Source organism: Pteropus vampyrus, unplaced genomic scaffold (genome assembly GCF_000151845.1).
Source record: "Pteropus vampyrus isolate Shadow unplaced genomic scaffold, Pvam_2.0 Scaffold18, whole genome shotgun sequence".
NCBI lineage: Eukaryota > Metazoa > Chordata > Mammalia > Chiroptera > Pteropodidae > Pteropus > Pteropus vampyrus.
This window is the reverse complement of record NW_011888799.1, coordinates 13,460,037-13,484,665: the sequence shown is the minus strand read 5'-3', so window position 1 is coordinate 13,484,665 and position 24,629 is coordinate 13,460,037. Positions and strand designations below refer to the sequence as shown.

Here is a 24,629-nt window from a genome sequence, read left to right as displayed (position 1 = left end):
TGAGATGAGGTATCTTTTCTTGACTCACTCTCAAGTTCATTGTAGAGTTTCCTCATCTTTGGCAAGGGTTTGAGGATTTCAGAGTGAGGTATGAAATGCTGTACCCAGGACAGCCTTTTTTATCCCATGGTTTATACACTTGGTCCCTTCTAGTTAGTACCAAATCAGCCTCAGTTTCAGTAGCTGAATGCTTCACCTTGCAACGATCTTTTCAATGCAACAGCCTGGGAATGCTATGAGACAGGACTTTCTTGAGACATTACTTGTGGTTTCTCTGTACATCAGGTCTGTGTGAGTCACTGGGCAGATTACCCTATGTCTTTAGTTTTAAGGCTTCCCAGATACCAATGTGGATTTAAAGGAAATCCATCTAAAGACAGGCTGGAGTTTCGATAAAAGTGAAATAGTTTACATTAATATTTATTTCACTCATAAGTATATAATGTCTCAGTCAACATAAGGTAATTTTGTGGACTGGTAAAATTCATTGCAAATTGGTGAGTTTAAAACAATTCTTCTGTAAGTGGGTTGTAAGAAGAGATCGACTGAATTGCCTCCTCTCCTCTCTCAGTTGAAACATAGCTACCCTTAAAGGCAGGAGATGGGATGACCGTGTATAGGACAGTGCGACAAGGTTGACTCATTGCAGTTTGGTCAGCCAACTGGGGACCCAAGTTCAAATTTGAGGCAGCCACAGACTCTCTTATGTCTTTGGGTAAGGCTCTGATCTTCAAATCAATGCACAAAATGGAAATGATGGTGAGCCCCTTCTTTTTGTAGGAGGAAAGTTGGCTTGCATAAACCTTTATCAGATGTTAATGTTCTTTGTATGTGCAACCCTGTGGAGAAAGCGCAGCACAGAAGTTAGTAAATTTTGTTCTCATAGTTTCAAGCATAGTGCTCCAGAAGGGTCTGGGCTGTTCAGTAATCTACAGGGGAAGCCTGATTAAGAAGTCAGCATCAGAAAGAATTACCCTGTTTTAAAAATCTACCCTTAACTCCCTTTATCTTGTGTGTCTCCATGTGTTAGTCTTTTCTTGGTGACCAGTTGGTGTTAATTATTTTATGAGGATATTGCCTATATCAAAAGCTAAGTGGATCATCGATTGAATTTTTAATCAGCTAAGAACTTGAATTATTTTTATATCAATTCTTTACAAATTTAATATTAGGGAGTGTTTCTCCACCCCTCCCCCCCCGCCATCTCCCTCCCCGCCCCCCCGCCACCTCCCTCCCTGCCCCCCCGCCACCTCCCCCATTTGGGAAGGTGTAATCTAGGCTACAAGCTTAAGCAGGAGCCAGGTCCATTTTTGCTTACCTGTCTATTGCCAGGACCATTATATCTCCAGGCACCCGGAAAGTACTCAGTTTTAATTGTTGAACCACTAAGCTAATCACTAAATTTCTGATCTGAAGAAGCAAGTTAACATTAGTTTTGCATTTCTCTGTGAACAGAGTCTTTCCTGGTATCTTCAAATGTTAGTCCATTTGTCCAGACGGTGACCAATTTCATTTACTACCTGTGTATCAGAAGATCAGAGACAAAGGCTTTTTAATGTGGGGGACACTTGGCTCTGAAACCCCTTATTTTTCCCAATCAGACAATGACTTACATTATTTACCTCCAGAGAACAGTCCCAGACGTACTCGATTAGCCGTAAATGAAAGATAAGCCATGGCTGTGAGAAAGGACATGCTTTCAATAGATGGGCAGACAGACAGATAGATATTAAACAATTTATAGTTTTATGTCTTGACAACTTGGATATTGTAACATGAAAAATGCTACTGAAAGGGACCCAGTCTTTTTTTGCACAGAAGCTACAATATTTTCAGTAACAAAAGATAAATGTTTCATACTTCCTCACTTAAAAACCTTCTCTGGCTTTCCATTAGCCTTAAAATGACCTTAAGATGGCTTACAAGGTCTTTCAAGACTTGATCTCTCCTTAACTCTTTACCTCATTTGTTGATTAATGATTTCCATAACCTGTTTATCCAGACTGGGATTGGAGATAGAAATCTGGGATGCTTATGTATCTGGGATTCTTGTGCAGATTAAAATATATTGGAGATTGAGCATTTCATGACTCTTATTTCTCATGTACTATAATATTCTGGGGGGCCAAGAAAGGTAGGAGGCATTCTCCTACCTTTTTTAAAATAAATAAATACTATGAGGAAACAACTGTTATCTTTCATTTCTAAAACTAGTATGCTATTAGCAAAATCATGTTTACAATATTCAGAGAATAATTGTATCTGGAGCCTTTCAAATACACAGATTGCTCAGGGAAGTGTACCGAATTGCAGGGCTGGCCAAAATGTGATTGGGTCAATGCTAATTGAACTTTGATAAAGAGAAGGAAGGAGATTATTTGAATGAATGAGAAACTAGGTACCTGGGGAAATTTTTACTTGACCGATACAGACAAAATTTTGTTGTTGGTAGTATTTTTTTGTTTTGTCTTTTATGCTTCTCCTTACATAATACTAGTTTTCTTTTGAAGTCTTTAGTGATTTTCTAGAAATCCATGGAACAGCTGAGGGCCTTTAGCACTTAAATGGCAGAAGCTTGGTTGGTAAAAGGAAAGTAATGGTTTTCTGGAGGTAGAAAGAAAATCAAAGTTTAGTCAATTGGTAATTGATAACAGTAGTCACAAAGACAAAGGCATTTATTTCTATCCCAGTGTTTGAATTCTTTTAAGTATTTCTATGTTGTTTCTCTTCCAAAATGTTTACACTTTGTAATTAATATAGTGTTAATTTATTTAGAAGGTTAACTTACTGAGTTTTATGTATTATAGAAAAAGTAAAGGGCTAGCTAAGTCATAACCTTTATCTTCTTTATCGTTTTTCTCAGTATCTGTAAGTTTGGCCAATTCACTAAAACCAGGGCATTTCTATTTACCTGACCTTCTGGAAGTGGAAACTGCATTTTTTATGTTTTTGTTTTGGCACATAGCAGAAGGGCTGGAAAACAACAGTAAAGGTTGGTTGCATGATAAAGTGAGTTAATCGATCATTCCAGCCTTGTGTTTCTCCACCCCTTAGATGATGGCAAACTTCACAAGACTACGGATACCTAATCTACCTAGAGCAGTGCTTCTCAGAGTGTGGTCCCCACCATTAGCATCAGCATCACCTGGGAACTTGCTAAAAATACAAAATTTTGGGCCCCACAGCAAAGTTCTCTGGGAGTGAAGCTCACCAGTCTATGTTTTAAGATCTTGAGGTGATTTAGATTCATGCTCAAGTTTGAGAACTATTAGCCTAAAACAATAAGGGAACCATGCAGAATTATCAGGACTGGAAGCCAATTAACCTGGTCCAGCTATTCTTTTCCCAAAGGCTATGCCACCCTGTGCAAAGAACAGTGGAAATTTGGCTGGAGACATTGAATGGGCCTGTCCTGAGTATGACGTTTTTAGTTAGCTGCGGTTCTCTCTCCTGCCAGTGAAATCTGAGCTGATGAAAACATTTCTTCCAACTGCTATTGTTTGTGGCTCTGAGTCGGTGGTTTTATTTCAGATACATTTTTCCCTCTACGGTGCCCATTTGACTATAATACCAGACTAATTAAGGAATTAGTATGTGGCATCCATTCTGGGGAGGTGTGTGATTCTTTTCCTGCATTCTGAGAACATTTTTGCAAACACTTTCTAGTTCATATTTTCTTTTTTTAATCAGGCAGAGACATTACAATTAAAATACCGTTAAAGTGATTCTGGCAAGTATTGCAATAAGCATGTTTTTTAATTAAAGGAAGAACAGGGGGATGCATAAGCAGCATCAGCTAAAGGGGGAAATTTCATTCGATATCTTTTTTAATTGAAATGAAAAAAAAATTAGGAAAAGCAGCAACAGCAGCCCATGCCCATGTGTGTGTGACTTGCTCCCAGGTTGTTAGGTTTAGGTGTTCTGTGCTTGATTAATTAGTAGCCAGCCAGAGAGTCCATTCCCTTTGCCCCCAATCCTTAAAGCCTGATTTATGCCTCACATCTCCCATGAATATGTGAGGGCTCAGGCATCTATTTCCTGAGCTGCTAGTGGATAGGATTATGGAGCGTGCACGAAGCTCTTGGGGGCTCTCGTTTGCCAGCCAAATTGATTTTCCGCCTCTCTGGCCGGGGACAAGCCCACCTCGAAGGCTTCCAGGCTCTGCTCCAGTGGATCAGGCACAAGTCTAATCCGGATCTTGCCAACAAAGGAAGCTGTGTGCATCCCCATTACAATGCAGGCTTCAGGCTGTGGCTGCCTTCCCTAAATGCTAGTCTTCTACCCTCTTCCTCATCTCCTCCTGATGTTCACCTCCATAGCAGCACAGTGCAGTAGAATACAGCAGTGTATTGCAACTGTGCCCAGATCACTCAGCCTGCTCTTCTCATACAGGCAGAGGAGGATCTGTCCACCCTGAATGGATGGTCATGTATAATTCTCCAGGGAAAGGGAATTCTACAGGATTTGCTATCTATTTGACTATTTAATGACTGGGAAGGTAACCAGATAGAGTCTGTTAAACTTTTTAAGGAACTATTCAGGAACTAAATGGAGGTTAATCGATATAGATAAGTAAATTGGATAATTTACGTCTAAAAGCAGGTAGCTCAAGCATTAAGCAAATGAATTATGTAGTTTGGGATATAGTTTGATCTAATTAATTGGGGTTCTCAAATGCCTTTCTGGCTCTTGCCTGCATTCACCCCTGGCTTTCCCTTTGCTTAAAACTGGAGTGGCTCTTCCTGGGTTCATTTTATCATCTGGCATTTGTGTCTTAATGAAGCACACACTTGCTCTGCACCCTTTCTCCTATGAGCCTCCTAAAAGTGACATTAAGGTTTTGCCATCTTCATCTACCACCTTCACAGTTCTTAAAGTTCTTCCTGCAGCCTTTGTCTGTACAACCTTCAGATTCCTTTCCTAGTTCACCTAATTTTTTGACCCACTCTCAAGAATCTTGCCACTTCCTTTCCTTATTCTAGTCTTTAATATTAATATTTGACAGTGTGTCCCCCTCATCTCTCTTCTGTTCTCACTCTACATGTTCTCCTGGGGAGACCTCATTCACTTCTGTAACTTCAACTCCTATTAAATGAGGATTTAGTGAGCATTTACCAAGTTCCCCATATGCCAGGCACTGTTCTAGGCAAAGGGTCTACAGCTGTGAATGAAGTTTTATTATAGTCGAGTAAGCAAATGATATATATTTTTTTGTTGTAGATTTTATGAGCAGCGTGGAGGGGAAATTTAGTGTTGGTTGCAGGGATTTACACACAGTGAGGGCAAAGACTATGAGGCAGGGAGAGCAAGAAGTCAGTGCAGCAGGAGGATTGGGTGCCAGCGAGCCAGGGGAGAGTAGGGGGAGAATGGGCCAGGGAGGATCGGCCGTGTGGGGTTTGGTAGGCTTTGAGTCTGAGTGTGGTGGGAGCCACTGGAGACTCTGAAGGGGAGAAGTGACGTGATAAGGTTTGTACAAAATAAAAATCATATTGGGTGCTGTTTTGAGAGCAGACCCTGGGGTAGGGCCAAAGGCAGAAGCAGGGAGCTGAATTAGGAGGCTGTTTTAATAATCCAGGGATAAGGTGAGAGTGACTCAGACCCAAGAGATAAAGGTGGAAGTGCTGAGAAGTGATTGAATTAGGGGATATTTTGAAGAAAGAATGCTCAAAGTTTCCTGAAAGGTTGGTTGTGGTGTGAGAGGGAGGGAAAGTTGATTCTAGAGTTTTCAAACTGAACAATTGGAAGCATGGAATTGCCATTTATGAAGCTGGTAAGGACTGTGAGCAGACCTATGGGACAAGATGAGGAGTTTATTTTTTGGATATGCTAAGTTGAGAAGCTTATGAGACATCTAAGAGATGTTGAATAGGCAGTTGGTTATATGAGTCTTGAACTGAAGGCATAGATGGGCTTTGAAGCTATAAATTTGGGAGTCAGCAGCAATTAGCATATAATGATATTTAAAACCTTAAGACAAGATGAGACAATCAAGGCAGTGTTCATAGAATGATAGGAAAAGTGGTCCAGGGACAGTCACGGGACACTCCAAGTGTCAGTGGTTGGGACAATGAAGAGAAATCAGGTAGAGGAGCCTGGAGGGGAAGCTTGGGAGGTAGGACGGAAGCCAGGAGGGCACAGTGCTGTGCAAGTGAGGGGAAGGGTTTCGAGAAAGAAGGCATGACCAGCTGTGTCTGATGCTTCTGGCCACTCAGGAAAGATGAGTACTGAGCATTGAGCTTTGGATTCAGTAGTGTGGTTGCCTTTTGTGACCTTGACAGGACCAGTTTTGGTGGAGTATCAGGCAAGCCCCAAACTGGGGAGGTTTCAAGAGACTGGAGGGAAAGAATTAAAGATAGAAAGTATAGCCGTCTCTTTTAAAGAGTCTTATTGTATGGCAACATTTATATTCTAAATTTTTCTGCAAGGGAGAAAATAGCTAAAACTGTGTATTTGTTTTTCTGAAAAAAAAAAAAAACGCACACAACAAATCCTTTTGTGGTTATTACAGAGGACGGCTAATTGTAGGGTTAGACAAAGCAGGTTTTGATGTACTTTGCAAGCATTAAGCTAGCTGCTAAAAGTCTATTTTACTTCCCTTTAAAAGAAACAAAAGACATGCTTAATGGAAAGAAATGATTAGATGTAAAAAGTTGTGTTCATTTATTTATTTTAGAGGGGAAGTAACAATAATGATGGTTGATTGATTTTTATAAAATTACCCAAGGTCACTGTGGGACATACTCAGTTTTCATGAACAATCATAACAAACAATTTAAGGGTCACAGTCAAAGGCTGATTTCAGCCCTGCTCTTTATTTTGGCTTTCAGAAATGGGGTTGAGCTCTATAAAATGTAGAAGTAAAGTCCTCCTACTGCCCTCCCATATCAAGTATCTATTCTTTAAAGCAGTCCACTGTGTATTTGTTTTAAGCTAATAAGGTGTGAGGATAATATACTTAGGGCCTTGTCACAGAGTTAGATTAAGTATAAATTTTACATTCTTTCACACCAAGAAGCTTTAATCACATAGTTATTTTAATAAAAAATAGCTGAATTCCTTATCAAAGTCTCTTAATTTACCTCAGTTTTCTTATATTTGCCACTGATTTTCTCTGCTTTTTAGCAGAGAATAATGATTATATTAATTAATTAGTCCTGTTTATAGTACTGTTGCCATCACAAATTATTCATTTTCTTTGGACTGAGCTTTTTCTCTTCATTAGTGTGATTATTAGTTCTTGTCAGTAAATGACATTTTAAAATTTCTATCAATTTGTATCAGTGTATTTAATATTTTGCTTGGTGATACGAGGGACAAAGTCTATGTTTATATATTTACCTACTAATCCTTGTAATCTGTTTCAAATCCGTTTTGGAATAAGGCAAGGTATATCTATATTAACAAAATTAAAATAAATCGTATGTAAACAAGCCATAGGCAAATTAACTTAGGTTAACACATGTTTTTCCTTAAAGTGTAACTATGATAACAAACCTAATTAATAAAAAAGCTTCCTGGGAGGGTTTGTGGAATTGGATAAGATCTGAGTTTTTCCGTTAGGTGGTTCTGGATTCTAATGCTTCCTTTGCCTGTTCTGCACTAAAAGAGGAATTAGCCTTTTGCAGCCCAATCTCTGCTTTGTGAAATACAGAGGGTGATATCAACCTCTTAATTTTGTTTTGGAGGTCATTTCAGATGACAAATATAAGTATTTTGGTGCATGATAGGTGCATAATAAGTGTTAACTCTCTTTTTTTATTTCCCCACCGAAGTCTTATTTGAACTGACTATGCATGCAGTATCTTTCTCAAGCAAAATTCAAAAAAATATTCACTGCGGCATCAGTGGTGTCAGAAAAACATGAGTTCCATGTTTCTGTCAGTGTCATATGCACATCTTACTGCATTTTTAAATATGTAGATGCTAGATGTTCCAGAGCTAGCAGGAGCCTTAGTGAACGCAAGACTCTACTCTTCATTTCACCAATGAGAAAAGGGACTATCCTTAGAGGCACTGAATAGGACAGATTAGAGAATTGAGTAATCTGATGCCCAGCAGTTTTATGAGACTTACTGAGGGTTATTAAGAAGCCAGTAGCAGAGTCAGGACAGGAACCTCGATTTCATACCCTACCTCCACCACTGGCTCATCAAGGTCAGTTCAGATTTCCTGACTACAATGGAGTCCTGCCATGCAAATCTATGGTCCACCAGTTTAAGGTAATTAATTGGAACATTAATCACATGTGTCTGTGAGTGAAAAAAGTTTTAGTAAACACAAGACTGTGACCTGTAGCACAGGTCATGTTTTTTCTCTCTTGTTCACAGCAAGATTCATTATCATTATTGCATTTCTAATGATTATTCTTATCATTATAATGACAATGGAAGGAAAAATAAAGTCAAAATTTTCACAAGGTCCTTTAGAAGTCTAGTAAGCAGTGTGGTGCCAGCAACAGTGAGATGTTGGAAGGATGTGGTCTAGAAGTGTTAAAGTGACGGAGCAACTGTAGAAATAGAGCAGTAATGGCAATAATGGGGGAAATGAAGATGGATGTGATGATAGCGACAGGCACCGTTGCATTAGTGTCTAATAGTTGTCTGAGCTGAGATCAGGGACCTACATGCACGATTTCAAGAAATATCACCATAATTCTCTGAGGGAAGAACTTTTACCATGTACATTTTACAGGCAGAGAAATTGGATACACAATGGGGTGTGTTCTAAATTGTGGCTGAAAGGAAAGAGCTCTTTAAGAGGTTAAGCCCAAGAAAACATTCTGTGACAGTTACTGGTAGAATTGGCTTGGGCTTTAGTATTGAAGGCTAGAAGTCTTGGTGAAAAGGGCCAAGGAAAGCTGAAGAGAAATGTTAGACAGCAGGAGGAAGAAGGGGCCTTCACATTTGACTATTGGGTCAAATATTAATTGATCACTATCTCTGCATTATATGGGGCGTAAAGAAAAATGACCGAAGGCACCATAGCTTTATTCTGCTCTCCCTTTAATTCCCCCGGTACATATTTAAGTACTTCAGGTTGTGATTTCTGGAAAACAACAGTCCAACTCAATAATTTGGCACATTGTATTTAGGACTGAATTTAGGAGATGAAGAGTCTCTGTTCTTAAATGCTCCTCAGCAAGACCTCATGATTATAGCAGGATCTGCCTTTTGAGCCATTTCTGACACCTGCCCTTTCCACATCTTTTGGCTACTGTTAGCTCACTGAAACAAATAGGGACTTATAAATTAAGTATAATAACATCCTTTTAGAGAAAATGGGAATGAGTGTGTATATGTGTGTGTGTCCACAAGGAAATAAATTTAGGTACTTAAACCAGATATAATCATTTACTCAACAATTATATATTAAGTGCCAATTATCTATCAGTCACTGTTCTAGACACTGAGACTATAGAAGTGAATAAAGCAGAAAGGAATCCTTATGAAGCATGCATTCTAGTTGGGGGAGGACAGACAACAGACATGTAAATATATATATTTGATATTAAGTTTTATGAAGAGAAAAATATATCTGGGTAAAGAACCAGGACACGCTACTTTATAGAGATTGGAGAAGAAGGCCTCTGTGAGATGCTGACATTTGAATAGAAACAAGAGGGGAGTGAGCCACATGGATATCTGACAGAAGAATGCTCCAGGTAAAGGAAGAACGCATGCATGGGCTCTGAGCCTGTTTGAGAACTAACAGGCAGGCCAGAGTATTTGGGGCAGAGGAGTGAAAAAATGACTTGTAGAAGATGATGTCGCAGGGATACTGGAGGTGGGGCTGCAAATCATGAGGGGCTTTTTGTTGACCAATGTAAAGACTTTGACTTTTATTCAGAGTGAGATGGGAAGTTACTTTCAGGTTTAGAAAATAGGACCCTGGTGTTTCCAATATAAAGTCATGACTCTGATCACTTCGTTACAAGGTAGAAGAATCTAGTCTAGTGCTTTTGTAAACCACTTATAGGAGGGAGGTAGATTTAATACCTTATTGAGGTTAAAGTATTTATATACATAGGATGCTTTAATTATTTTGGCAATATTGAGAAAATTCTGCATAAAATATAAATATTTTGATTCCTTTTAAAGAAGAGCATAAAATAAAAAATGTTTTAACATATTAAATATTTATTCTCACAATATAAAATAATTTTATTATAAAATAATATTCTTGTTATAGAAAATGCAAATATTAAAGCAATATAGTGTCTATATCAGTTAAAGTTATTTGATTGCAAATAACAGACACCAACTTCCTTTAAAAAAGGCAAATACTATGCGATTTCACTTATATGTGGAATCTAAAAAACAAATGAACAAACAAAATGAAAGAAACTCATAGATTCAGAGAGTAAACTAATAGTTGCCAGAGGGAGGGGATGGGTTTTTGGCAGAAAAGCGGGGAAGAGGATTAAGAATCACAACAAATAACGAATAAAGAAAGAAAGAAAATATATTAGGAAAGTATCGAGTAGCTTATAGAACTGCTGGGAAGTGGAAAATTAGGTATAGATGTGATAGCAATCAGGGCTTTTAGGAGGGGCTTGGTGGGGCGGGGGAAGTCTCGGAAACAGGAACTCTTTTTAGGTGCATCAAGGTACCAGCACTAGAATTACTGACATGTAAGCATTTCCAGTGTTTTCTTTTCTTTTGCTTTAGATTTCCTTTTGAAGACTGGGTATGTGACTCAGGCTATAGTAGGATAAGACACTAAGACTCACAGTCCTTCTCAATGCTATTCAATGGACCAGAGCAATTCCTTAATGATGTTAGAGTCTATTATCAAAAGTACAATGGATGTTGGTCAGCAAAACACTACAAATGTCATGATGGTAGCCTGAATAACACTTTCTTTTACCTTAATTCTTACCATCGTAATTTCGACACATTTTCTTCTATTCCTATTTTCTGTTCACTTGTTTCCCAGTTTTTTTAAACTTAATTTTTATATACTGCTTTAATCTGCTGCTAAAAGGTAACAAGAGTAACCTCATGACTTATTTAACTAGTCTTAAGTTGCTAGACATTTAGGTTATCATCATTAAAAATAGTATAAATAAAGCAGCAGTGAATAGTGATAACAAACCTAAGCTGTCTCGGTAATATAGAGCTTCTGCTCCTGGGTGTCTGATTTACTCTGTTATGCTTCTAGAAGAGAGAGAAAGACAAAATAAGCCTATATTCCAGCAGAAGTACATAAACAAAGAGGATTTTATCACACATTGGAACCGTCAGAATGAGGTGAGGCTCATCCTTCCAGGGACTGATAATCTTCATTTTGGTCATTAGGAGGCAAGCTGATTTTCATGGATTCAGGACCTATCGAGCTCAGGGCACACTCTATCCTTGTTTCTGATGGTGGAGAACTCCAGATTGGATCCGAAGACAAGCCCTTCCAAGGCAAAGCTGAGATCACACTCTATGGAAGTTACCACTCTACCCCCTTTTATCCATATGGTGTCAAGTTCCTGGCTGTGAGAAATGGAACTCTTTCCTTGCATGGTGAGTGAGGCAACTGACCAGAAGAGATAAGGTAGGGCTGTAACTAGCCAATGTGCAGTGGGGAAATAAGGACATTTAAAAATCTTTGTCTGTCAGTTGCTGAGGCAACAAAGTTAATTAGAGTATGGGCACTATTTCCTTAAATGAGAATTATTAATGGTTATGATTCCTGTGGCAGAGTACACCATAGCTCTCGGTTGTTTGCTCCCTTTCCTGTAAGAGGTTTATATATTTCTTTCCACTTTCAGGTGGCTTTCAATGCCTTCTAAGAGTAAACCTGGAGAGTTTCAAAACTGAAAGTGGGCCTAACTATAAACTTGTTTTGGTCAATGGAATGCAAGTGGAAATGATGTACTCACTGCAAGGCAGGTAGAAGTTTTAAGAGCCATTGCAATGCTTTGCCCATTTTGCCCTTTTCTCTCTGAGAACAGCCTGTCCCAGGTGGGAGCAGCTTCCTCAGCCCGGGAACCTGAATAATGACAACCAGGGCATAGCTGCAGCTTATGTACTGCTGCAGCTGATGTGTGTGAGTGAGGAATAAACCTTGGTTGTCATAAGCCACAAACAGATTTGTGTTTGTAATTGCAGCATAATGTAGTAAAAAACAACTGATATAATTACTTAGCATATTCTGATGGCTGTATACACTGATGGCATTGCAAACCAAATCGAGACAACTTCATTTTGTTGTTGTATCTATGTTCCCCTCCTGTGAAAAAGGTTCGATTACATTTCCTCTTAGATTTCTGCTTCAGAAGGGCTGGGTGTTTATGGATTTCTGGGAAAAAACAGAGATTAGGTGATAGTGTGTTTCTGCTCCAATTTTATTTGCTTTCTGATCATTTCATCCAACTTGAAAAATAGACATTTTTATTTCCTTCAAGAATCAAGAATTACTAATTGTGCCAGGAAAAATTTTAATATCACTAGAAAATGTAAGTATAAAATGATGTGCTTTAAGTATATTTTAGTGGATACTTGTATATTTTCGGTTATACAACATGAGCCAAAAGCAAATCAAAAATATGATCTTTAGATAGTGGCCCAATCTCCAGAAAACATGATCTCGTCTACATTGAATTTTTTATATTGGCATAACAATAGTATATTGGCATAAGAATAATATTTCTAGACATGGGCATATAGCTATGCTGAGGAATCCATTTTGTTCCATCAAGGCTCTGTCTATTACAAACTCTGGGCCTCAATCATTGTCTACTATAAATCACTCTTTGCCTCTTTTGGCTTCCTTTGAGAGGAAGTAAGATCTTTTTGTTAAGTATTTAGTAAGTGTTGTCTAGGGACTAGCCAGGGTACTAGGCACTGGGGGTAAATTTTATAAGGTTTAAAAAACTATCTGGAGAGAAATTCAGAATACCTACAATAGTCTACGGCCATGCTACCCTGAACAATCCCGACCCCATCTGATCTTGGAAGCTAAACAGGGTTGGGCCTGGTTAGTACTTGGATGTGAGACCACCTAGGAAGATCAGGTACTGTAGGCATAACAAATAAAAAAATAATGATTGTAAACCAACAAGGTCCTTGCAATTCTGTGAGGTCAACCAAGGGTTGCCTCATCTAAAAAAAAAAAAAAAAATACCTACAATATTCTTATTTTCTATTTCTAAGGAGGACTATTTTTTTCTATCTTCATCGGCAAGCACTTACATTAATCTTATAGCCCAGGATCTACAAGGGTTTTCTGTTTACACATCAGCCACAGTCTTCAAATGTTTGCTTTAGTCCAACAGCTATTTAGGCCACTAACCCAATGTTTTGCTGTTTATCACTGAAAAACATAGCTGGAGAACAAGAGGGCACATATCACTATTTCTACCAGTACCTAGACCATCCGAAGGACCCCAGATCTTTCATAGATACCCTCTGATTTGAGAGTCACTGTCCTATATGATGCAGATGGCAAAACTCTTGCTAGAAATCGAAATTCAAATGAAGAGCAAAAACTTTCATTCTCATGATCTATTAGGGTCATTGAAAGAGTTCATAATTATACCTTTTTATGCCTATATTTTAAATGTACCCCATGTTGTTAAACCTGTGATTAAAGAGGGATAAAGTTAAAAAATCCCAAACATCATTGCTTACAATTGATACAGGGCAATCATAGCAAAGTGCATGCTTTTAACATGTTTTGAGAATTTTGAAGATTGAAAAGAAATTTTGCTACTTTAGCCCTGTGATGTTACTGGATATTGAGAGTGCCAATACCTCTTCTCTCTCTGCTCTCCTTATTTTCATCTTTTCTCCTCCCGTTTCTCCTTTACCAATATCCCTCCCCATCTCTTTCTCCTTCTTTCTCCTCCTCCTCCTCTCCTTCCCTGTATTCCCAGAGTTAGGCTGTCATCAACAACTGTTTTCCCCATTTCTCCAAGGCCCTACCAATACAAGAGTGATGAGGATCTCTTCTTAATCACAGAGCTTGTACATTGAACACAGGTAAAATCAAGCTATTTTCCTCTCTGACATGATACTGCTGCATTTCACTCATTTGGAAAAAATAGATGAAAAAGAGCTTAGCCACTGGATGAAAGGGACCCCCTTCTTCTGTCTCTGTCAGAGAACCCAGAAACAGCCTGAGGCTCATCAATCCTCCCTCTTCACCTCACTCCCTCACCACCTGAGGTCTCAAACTGATTACCCCTCAGGCATGGTGGTATATCATGGTTAAAATCGTTACATAATTTCACTGGCCTCTTCTCAAGGCCAGAGGTGGGTCTGGTGACACTGGGGCTTTAGGGAAAAACTAATTTTCTTCTGCTGTCAAGTATGCAAAACAGTGAGCAACTTGATTCACTGCTTTGTGCCCAGAAAGCCCCTAATGACCCAGTTTTCACTCAGCTTCCAAGATGATGTAGTGAGGAGATTTACCAACTTTAATGTTTAGAAGACTTTTCTCAAGGAGATTTTTACGATGCATCTTTCTGGGCCTCACCTCCAGAGTCTGACTTGGTGGGCCTTAGGTAGACCTAGGAATGTGCATTTCAATGGGACCCTCATGTGATTTGATTTAGGTAGCCCACTGACTATAATTGGAGAAATACTGTTTTTAGTGGTTAATAGTTTTGGAATCACAAATCAGTGCAGTTCTGTAGCTTATCAACTAGGACCTTGGACAAATTAATCTCTATAAAACCAGGAGAACACAATATCCACCTCATAGACTTACTACTTGTGAACTGCTCCAAAGTAGTTGGTACGCGGTAACACTCAAATAGTGTTAGTTATGGCTATTTAGATTATATTCTTTTTTTTTCCTCCTAAAGCACTGAATACCCGGTGCCAATCATCTCATTTTCTTTTTCTTTATTAATTTTCTTGTCTACCTCTTCTCATCAGAGCAAGAGAGAGTTTAACTTTAGCGATCATGAGGTAGCAACATTCCCAGGCACCTTCTGTTCTGTTCCTGCCATCTAGTGAACGCCTTTTGATTTTAATCTCTCATAGTATAGTTGCTTCTCAGTAGTGAATAATCACCATTTCTGGGCATGGCTCAATAAAGTCTTCTTGAAAATCATTTTCATGCACCCAGCCAGAAGGAGAACGCTGCCCAGCAAATGATGCCTTTTGCAGGCATTTTATTCAGTAGTGCAGTAGTAAGAGGACTGAGTGATAGACACTAATTTAACTCCAGCTCAGGTCATAGAGAATCACACAAATGGGTCTGCATGTCATAATATAGCTTTCCTCACCTTCTCCCTCCCATATCACTCTTCGCTGCTGCCCCCTGTAACCCTTCTGCTATTGCTGATTTTTATCATAGATTAAAATCGCTAAGCAAACAGGCTTTGCAGTTTAGTTGTCATGAGGAAAGATAGAGTTGAAAGCACGTTTAATGTTTTTCTTTTAATGTAGAAAAATTCTCATGCATTAACATACACTCACACATGCACACACCCAACCCCCCCTTCCCTGCATGAACACACACCCACAGGCTGTGCTGTCTTTCTCTTTCTCTTTCTTTTTCTCTGGATTTGGGAGTAAATTGGGGCAAGGCATGTTCTGAATCTCTGGTGGAATTCAGATGGTAAGATCTGTCAGCTGCTCACTTCGATAGTTAATATGACTAAAGGGTTGTAGGATCCCTCCAGAGGGGCAATCTGGGGTTGGGTGGTTGTAGTCAATAACGAAATTTCACTCTTGCCTTTTGCTTTCTCCACTCTGTCTGCCAATCCGGGTTCACCACCCCAAACCGAGTGCCAATCACATGTCACTTTTCAAGGGGGTTGCTGTCAGCCTGGGCAACTTGAATTTTTGACAATGTAATTACGGCCCTTGCTTCCACAGTGGGAGTCTGAACAGAATGGTGGGGCTTTTATTGATTGTTCAGCAGGGAAATTTATCAATGTCTCTCACTTCATTTCTAGTTCCTCTCTGAGAAATTTGGCTGACACTTTCTTAGTAGAAAAAGCAGGCTTTTGGCCTTGAACGGACTTCTGTCTTTGTCCTTTTCAAGAAATTACAAGATATAGGCAATAAATATAAATGGAAGTTTCTGAGAAACGCTAGTTTGTGGCAGTATGTTGGAGGAATTGTTATGAACATAAGAATTTGGTAGGAATATATAAGAAAAAAGTAGTCTAAAGAAGTAAGTTTAAATTGGTTTGTTTTCCTTCTAAAAGTAATAACTACCTATATTTAGATTTCATGCTTTTTATAAGTACTGTACACAGGCACCATTATTATAGTTGCCAAAGAGTACCAGGCTGTCTTGAAGCACAGTGTCATGTGCGTGGAGTAGGGTATTCCCATGTGCACGAGAGTGTTCCTGGTCAGTGGTTTCCATGCTGTGCTCCACAAAATTCAGATGTTTCCAGGGAAGTTTCAGGGATTCTACAAACAATGAAGTATTTGAAGATCAAGCAGTAAAGGTTTAAATTGCTCAAGTAATCAATTTATTGATTTTATCTCTACTCTGTATTTGCATTCAATATAATATTTTATTAGAAGAAAGAGTTCCATTGTTAAAATAGTGATTAAAAACAGCTCTCCTAGTTCATTTTTTTCAACTGCAGTGTGTAAGATGCAGTGAAGAGTTCAATGTCTCTCTTTGTGTGATTCCTTATTTCCCCAAGAGTGATGGAGCTTGGGGACATTTCCTATCATCTCTTCTTTGATGTGGGATGAAAATTTCCAGAGCCCATTTTCGTCTTATAACAGTGCCTCTGTATCCGACGATATATTTCCAGATCTCGGCTCTTTTGTCACCTGATCAATCATTTCCAGTCCTGTCTCCTCTATATCCATAACATCTCTTCTTGCCTCTGCCCTTTCTCTATTTTTTTCTAGACTATGAGTCTTCCTTTCCTTCTGCCTCTCACTCCTTCAGGCTGAAATATAAACCATAGCTGTGGCATGACATTTTTAGATGTGGCTTTACTTCTCTTAAATCATTTAGTTTTAAAGGGATCAGAACCCAATACAAACAAACTTAGGCAAAACAAAATACTTGTAGATCTTGCTCAAACTGCAGGATGGGCAGGAAGGCAACTGGCTTTGGGCATAACTCCTCCAGGGTTCCAAATACCATCAGGACTTACTCTCAGTCGCTTACCTCTGGGTCTCTTCTGTATGCATTGGCTTCACGTGGCTTCTTCCACATGGCCACTGAATTTTCTGGTTTCACATGGACTTTGGTTTTCCACTATCAAAAAACAGAACTCTGTATTCTATCATTAGTTCCAAAAATAACCAGGAAAAGCCTCACAAAGTCCAGGTTGATTTACCTATCAGGCTTAGGACTATACACGGTGTTTAGGGAGATAGGGGACTGTGATTGTTCCAGCTCCAGTCACTTTACCAAACTTTCAGGCCAGGGAGACAAGTCCCTGTGAAAAGATGCAACTTCACCTTGACCAGGATGGAGCTGTGGTGTGCTTGTGTATATGTGTGATGAGTGTTTGTTTTGAGAGCTGTTTATCAAAAGAAAGAATGGTCGAAAACTTTTGCTTTGATTGGACATTCCCTCTCAATGTTAACCAAAGTTTAAAATTTTATTGTCCCAGGATCTTATAGCATCTAAGTTTCTAATATATGCTATAATTTTTCTTCTTCGTTTTCAGGAATCTTGCATTTCCTCATTATAGTATTTTTCACAATAAAATATTCCTTGGAATTTTATGGAAAACTTGAGCTGGTGTGGTTTGTGAATCGGTTATAGGGCTATGCAAATGGAAGAGGTACATTTTTAGGGATGTTTGAGAGACTCGAACCTTCTAGACAGAAATCCGACTCAGAACAGACTTAATTTTCTCTAATCACTTTTTTTTCATATTACAGTCTCTACTATTATTGTAATTGCTGTCTATTTTTCCCATTACATTCATTAATATTTGCTTCATAGATTTAGGTTTTCCTATGTTGGTTGCAAAATATTTACTAATGTAATATCTTCTTATTGGATTGAGCCTTTTATCATTATGTAATATCCATATTTGTCTCTTATTGCAGTATATTTTTGTAAAAAGTCTATTTTGTCTAAGTATAACTATTCCAGCTTTCTTTTGGTTTCCATGTGCCTGGAATATCTTTTTCCTTCCCATTCTGTTCAGTCATCATGTCCTTACATTTAAAGTCAGTCTCTTTAGGCTGCAAATAGACGCATCATTTAAAAAAAAAATCCTTTCAGCCCCTCTCTGTCTTTTGATTAGAGAATTTAGTTCATTTATATTTAGAATAACTGTTGATAGGTATGTAGTTATTGCTATTTTGTTAATTGTTTTCTGGCTATTTTTGTAGTTCATCTCAGTTCTTTCCTTCTCTTGCTCTTTCTAATGACAATCTTAATCCATATTCTGATGGAGCATTTTCCCCCTGTCCTTTAGCAACACTTTAGGCATCATAGCTTTGCAGTCTATGTTAGATATAAAAAAGGCCAGTCCTAATTCATCCAGTTTAAAACTCATCATCAAGACTCCATCCAGAGGCACCGGCAATGGCAGAGGCAATGCCATTCCTTCACTCTTCCTCCCATCTTTTTATTTTATATTCTCTCAGTGTTGGGGCAGGTAGAAGAGTTGAGGCAAGAAGGTCAACAGCTTTTTATTGAACTGTGCAGTTGTATCCTCTGCTGGGGGTTGCTGCCTCTCTGGATAATACTGGCTGACTGTCGATTCTCTCTTCGAAGATTCCTGCGTGACATCGTTGGAGCCCCGTAGGAGACCTTCCCCATTTCCCAGTGTGGAAGATCCATCTGGGTTTGCAGTCCCCTTAGCTTCTACCTTAGGTCCCATTTTGAGCAGAGTACTAGGAGATTAGCTCAGGCCAAGCTGCCTTCCCTAGAATCTACTTGATCCAGAGGAAATGTACAAATCTTTTCATGCCCAAAATGTTGTACTCATAAACCCTTTTTCTGCCCTGCTTTCTCTCTAATTCTCCTTGCTCCTTCTCAGGTAGGCATGGGCAGCCTAGCAAATATCTTATATATGCAGACATCTGACCTGGGAGAAAGAAGCGTCTCCCTTTCTTGTAGGCAACTCTGTGAGTGGTACTTCTGAAGCCCTTTTTCTTTGTTCAGGTAGAGAGAAGTACCCTCAGATTTCCCTGTATAGGAAGGAGAGAAAAAGGCCATGGCTGGGTCACCTAGGCTAATGATTCACCCACATTTCTGAGAATTCCTTTGAATTTCCTCTCTGTTGTTCATATAGCCTGTGGTAGAGTCTATCCAGGGATGGCACCGATGGCAGAGTTAGATTAGCTCTTTTTGAATAAGCTCAAGGAAATGTCTCCTCCTAACTGTTCATGACTCACTTACAATGTGGGGTGCTAATCATCCCTTTGTCCCCTGCTTGGGTCCTTCCTCTTTGTTGGTTTGGGGGAAGGAGAGGTCCTGCTTACCAATTTGCTACACATGTGAAAGTGTATGCTAAAGGGATACTTTCACATGTGAAGCAAATGAAAGAGAGAGCAACTGTTGATTTTTTTCTTTTCTTTTGTTTGTGTGTGTTTTGCTGTGTTTTGTTTTATTTTGATTTACGAGTGGGAAGGAAGTAAGATCAAATTGTGGAGAGAAATGGAGAAAGAAAGGTTGGGAAAATTCAAAACCTATTCATTGCTTTCTATAATCTTAAACAAATTTCAGTACAGCATTGGGTTTCCGGTCAGCTGGCATATTGTGGCAGATTATAATCGAGCAGTCAAGTTAACACTCGTGAACGTGGTTCTAGTGTATTCGGAAGCTTCAGCATGGTAGGATGACAAGTGACTGGGTGAATGGTTCTCGAATCAGAGCAGAAGAGAATCAGTCTTTAACTACATGTCCCTCCAAATATATCCAACACTACCAACAAAAAGTAAAGTGGACATTTTCTCTCTTCTAATAATGCTTTAAAAAAGTCTAAAATACAACTCTTCTATGAACAATGGCAGAAACATATCTGGTAAAATCTCACTGATTTTTAACTGAGATAAATTAGAATTTGTAATTACTTAATCTGGACAAGAGTGACCTTGGAACAACCTGTAAGAAAGAGTTTCTTAGATGAAGAGTATAAAACATACTTCATGAAATTGTTTACACACGTTAAAGGTGAACATACTGTTTTTAAGGTCTTTAGGATTTTGAGGTGTTTATGTGTAAATGTATACTGCTAATTAGAAATGAGTTCTAACTATTCAATAATCCAAGTACAGCAGGAACCCTACTTAGAAACACATTGTAAGATACTTTAAGTTTCTATATATACCTGAAAGTGTTAGCATTCATTAGATCTTTTTTAGTTGCGAGTGACAGAAAACTCAATTCAAACAAAAAATAAGGGCATATGTTGCCTCACATAAATGAAAACTTTCGGCACAATTGAGTGCAAGTGCTCCAATGAAGTCATTAGGACTTCGTTTCTATGCAACTCTTGGTTCTACTTTCCCCTGGCTTGGCTTTGTTTTCCTTTATTTTTTAATTTTATTAAGTTTATTAGGGTGACATTGGTTAATAAAATTATATAGGTTTCAAGTATACAATGTAATAATATATCATTTGTATATTGCATTGTGTGTTCATCACCCTAAGTCAAATCTCCTTCTGTCACCACACATTTGACCTTCTTTACCCACTTCTGCCTCTCTCCTACCTCCTTTCCCTCTGGTAACCACCATACCGTTATCTGTGTCTATGAATTTTCATGTGTTTGTTTGTCTTATTTGTTCTTTTGTTGCTTTCAATAAGAAGACAAAGAAATGGCTTCATTTGCAATCAAGCTCTCTCCTTATGAAGGCAGAAATGGGTCCCTAAAGCTCCAATGAAAGAGTGACTCTTTTCCAATGGCTATTTCATGTTTGAACAAATTTCAGGATTCCTTCCGTTAACATTTCATATCCCTTCTTTGTTTTATCCCCTTTAGTCTTTAACACTAACGTATTAAATACAGCTTATTTATTGTATTTGCTGAACATATTCTAGTGTCTCTTCCAGTAGAATGTGCACTTTATGAGGGCAGACTTTCCTGTTTTTTTTTTTTTCCATTTACAACATCCCTATTTCCTATAACAGCGCCTAGATTCATAGTAAGCTTTTAAGAAATATTTGTTGTGTGAATAACTAAATTAAAAGTTTGAGCAAAATCCTCAGGATTAACTTTAGCCCTGTTTGAATAATAAAGCTCATTGCTGAACCTGCTGTTATGACCAGGGAAGTAGTTCAGGCAGGAGTTCCCTCACACTCAGCTTTTTGTTCTTTTCAGATCTTCAATAGATTGTAGGAGGTCCAGCCAACCCAGGAAGGGCAATCTGCTTTACTCGACCTATAGATTCTAAAATTAATCTCCTTCAGAATTGCCTTCACAGACACACCTAGAATAATGTTTGGCCAATGTGTATATATCATGTAGCCCAGGAAATGTGACACATAAAATTAACTATCACAGTAATTAAAGTAGATCCTATTTTCTATAACTGACTCTGTATCATATTGGACACATAAGCCATTAAGATATCAAGTTTCTTGTCTTGACACAAAGCTTCCCAAGGGGGAATAACAAGCTCCAAGATCCACCTCTTCCTCTCAAGATTTCTGTGGTTTACTTTCTCCTGCTGGGACATGAGGATCTTGGTTCATATTCTGCATCTTCTCTAGTTGAACTCAACCATGATCAGTCATGGAGCACTCAATCTCTCTTCTTCTGCTCGAATGTGCAAGGAAGTAGGCTGCTTAGGGCTGAATACCATTTCTACTGCTAACTAGCTGGTGGACCTTGAAAAAGCCAACTAATCAGTATTTTAGTTTTCATATTTACAAAATGGAGCTGATTCTAAAATATTTCTTATGAAGTTATTATGCTGTTTAAATAAAATAAAACATGTAAAGAACTTAGCACAAGGATGGGCACAGAGCAACCACTCAATAAATGTTAGTTATTGTCATGTTATTATAATATGCCTATAATTTTGATTTGATTAATCTGCCTCATTATTATTCTAAGTATAGGATGGTGTGTATTATTTTCCAGTAAATCTGTTAGCCAGAAACCTGATCATCATTTTTAATATCCTCTTCTCTATTGTTCCCTGTGTTGTGTGCATCACCAAGTTTTGATTTTAATTCTTAGATAACTCATGAGCCCATTTACTACTCTTTATCTCCATTATTATCATCTTAGTTTATGATATTGTCAGCTTGTGCCTGGACTATTGTTTAAGTTTTCTATTTGTCTTTTAGTTGTCATTTTTGTTCTTCTCTGACTAATTCTTTACCTTGGAGCTAAGATGATCTTTTAAAAACACAGATCTGTTCATATCATGCTGTTGCTCAAAATTCTTCAGTGGCTTCCCACTGTTCCTAGAATAAAGTCCAAGATTACTAACATGATTATAATGCCCGCTCCGAAGTAGGTCCCTGCCTATACCTCAGGCCTTGTATTCTACTCCCCGCTCCCACCACCCTGTGATGCTCTGGGTCTTGGTAACCTTCTTTAAGTTTATTAAATGGTTAATATAGTCTAGATTTTACACTTTTGAGTACTGAAAGAAATTCAACTTTGTTAAATAAATGGAATGCTACATAGGTAGGAACTTGTGCTTTTTCCTTCAAAGAGAATTCTTCCATATGTATCATCAAAGAAGTAGCATTGCTTTCAGCTTGGTCATGGAGAAAGAGTATCATTGAATTAGGTATTGTAGTCAGTATTTGTTAAAATTGAATTTTACCTAGATCCTGGCACTTTATAATTTTCAAAGCTGCTTCCCATTCTTTCCTGTCACGTAACTCACAATAACTCTGTGAAGTAGGAAAGACTGGGATTATTACTTTCATCTTATAGATGATGAGAATGGGGCCCAAAAGGGGAGGTAACTAAGATTCATTCCATCCTTTTCATAGATTTAATACACTCACGGGCTTGCTTCCATTTTGTATACGCATAACTAGTGTTCACTTGTGGCAGAAAGATAAAGAGAAGATATTCCTTTCAGGTTTCTGGAACGGTTATTTTTGGATCCCAAGTGGAGCTTTATTCTTTATGGCTCCTTTTGTAACATTCTTGATGGGGCACCAAGGGCCTGTTTCTTTCCCAGTTTGCTATTTGCCTTTTGTATTTTGATGGCATTTTCTGATCTCTGTGAAGGCAAATATACAAATACTTTCCTTTGTTGTTTCTTCCTTTGATTTCACATTTAGAAAACACTTTCCCATACAAAAACTATATAAAAATTTACATACTTGTTTCCTGGTATTTTTATTATTTCTCTCTTTTATCAAATTTCATATTAATGTCTTTAATCCAGGGTCAATAAACTATGACCCCTGGGCCAAATCTGGCCCATTGCCCATTTCTGTAAACAAAATTTTATTGAAGCACAGCCCTGATCATTTGTTTAGATAGTATCTATGCTGTTGTCAATGGCTGCTTCCAGCTACCATGGAGAGATGAGTAGCTGCAACAGAGACCACCTGGCATGCAAACCCCAAACTATTTCCTATCCAGCTCTTTACAGAAAAACTTTGCTAACCTCTACTTTAATCCTTCTAGAATTTATTTTGATATAGTGTATAAGTCAGTTATCTACTTTTTTTCAAATGGCTAGTCAGTTTTCTCAACACTACTTATTCAACAATGTAATTGTGGTAAGCCGGAAAATGGCCCCCAAATACGTTCATATCTCAATTCCTAGAGCCCATGAAAGTTACCTTATTTGGCAAAAGGGACTTTGCATTTGTGATTAAATTAAAGATATTGAAATGGGGAGATTATCCTGGATTATCTAGGTAGACTCAATCTCACATCAGTCCTTATCAGAGAGATGCATGAGGAGTCAGTAAGAGGAGTTTTGAAGGAAGCAGATATAGGAGTGATGCATTTTGAAGATGGAGGAGGCCCACGAGCCACAGGCCAAGGAATACGTAGGCCGCTAAAAGATAAAAAAGGCAAGGAAATGGATTTTCCTCTGAGAGCCTTCAGAAGGATGCAGCTCTGCCGACATTGTGATTTTAGCCTAGTGAAACCAATTTTGGAATTCTAACCTTCAGAACGATAAGATAATATGTTTGTGTTGTTTTAAGACACTAATTGTGTGATAATTTATTACAGTGGCAATAGGAAACTAGTACAGAATTTCCTTGGGAATTTTAAATGTTATTGTTATCATACGCTGCATTCTTATTTGATACAGATACAGATTAATGTCTTTTATAAATAAAGAACTTTTTAAAACAAAAATCTTGCAAAGAGTGTGTGTAGACATATCAGCATAATTAATGCAAATTGCTAGTCAATATGAATGCATGTGGAGAGGGCTTAGGTTTATTCTGTGTTCACAGAGAGGAATTCTTTTTATTTTTATGAGTTTTCTCCTACCTTTTCCTCATTAGGAATCAATGAAGTGCAAATTAAAACAAAAGTGATTTTTTTCTTAACAATCAAATTGGCCAAGACTAAAAATAAAATAGCAGAAAGTCTGAGGAAATGGCACTAAAATATGTTGCTAGTGTGTGCAGAAGTATATGCAGTCATTCTGTTAGAAAATTTGGTAACTATATCAAAAGACTTAAAAGTAGGTATATGCCTTGATATAGCAATGACACTTTTAGGAATTTATTCTAAGGAGATGATCATGAGTATGCATACTAATTATGCTCAAATATTTTTACATCTGCATTCTTTATGAGAG

The 24,629-nt window shown here is 38.2% G+C and overlaps 1 protein-coding gene and 1 pseudogene across 1 annotated transcript in view; both read left to right on the top strand.

Annotated features, from left to right (window-relative positions):
• The window catches only part of LOC105288587 (fibrocystin-like), a 301,050-nt gene that overhangs the window by 10,387 nt on the left and 266,034 nt on the right, over positions 1-24,629 (top strand). Inside the window, exon 3 of the mRNA XM_023527696.1 lies at positions 11,298-11,510. Within this exon, the coding sequence (XP_023383464.1) occupies positions 11,298-11,510 (213 nt within the window). The remainder of the gene's footprint in view (positions 1-11,297; positions 11,511-24,629) is intronic.
• LOC111736225 lies at positions 12,897-13,015 on the top strand (annotated as a pseudogene).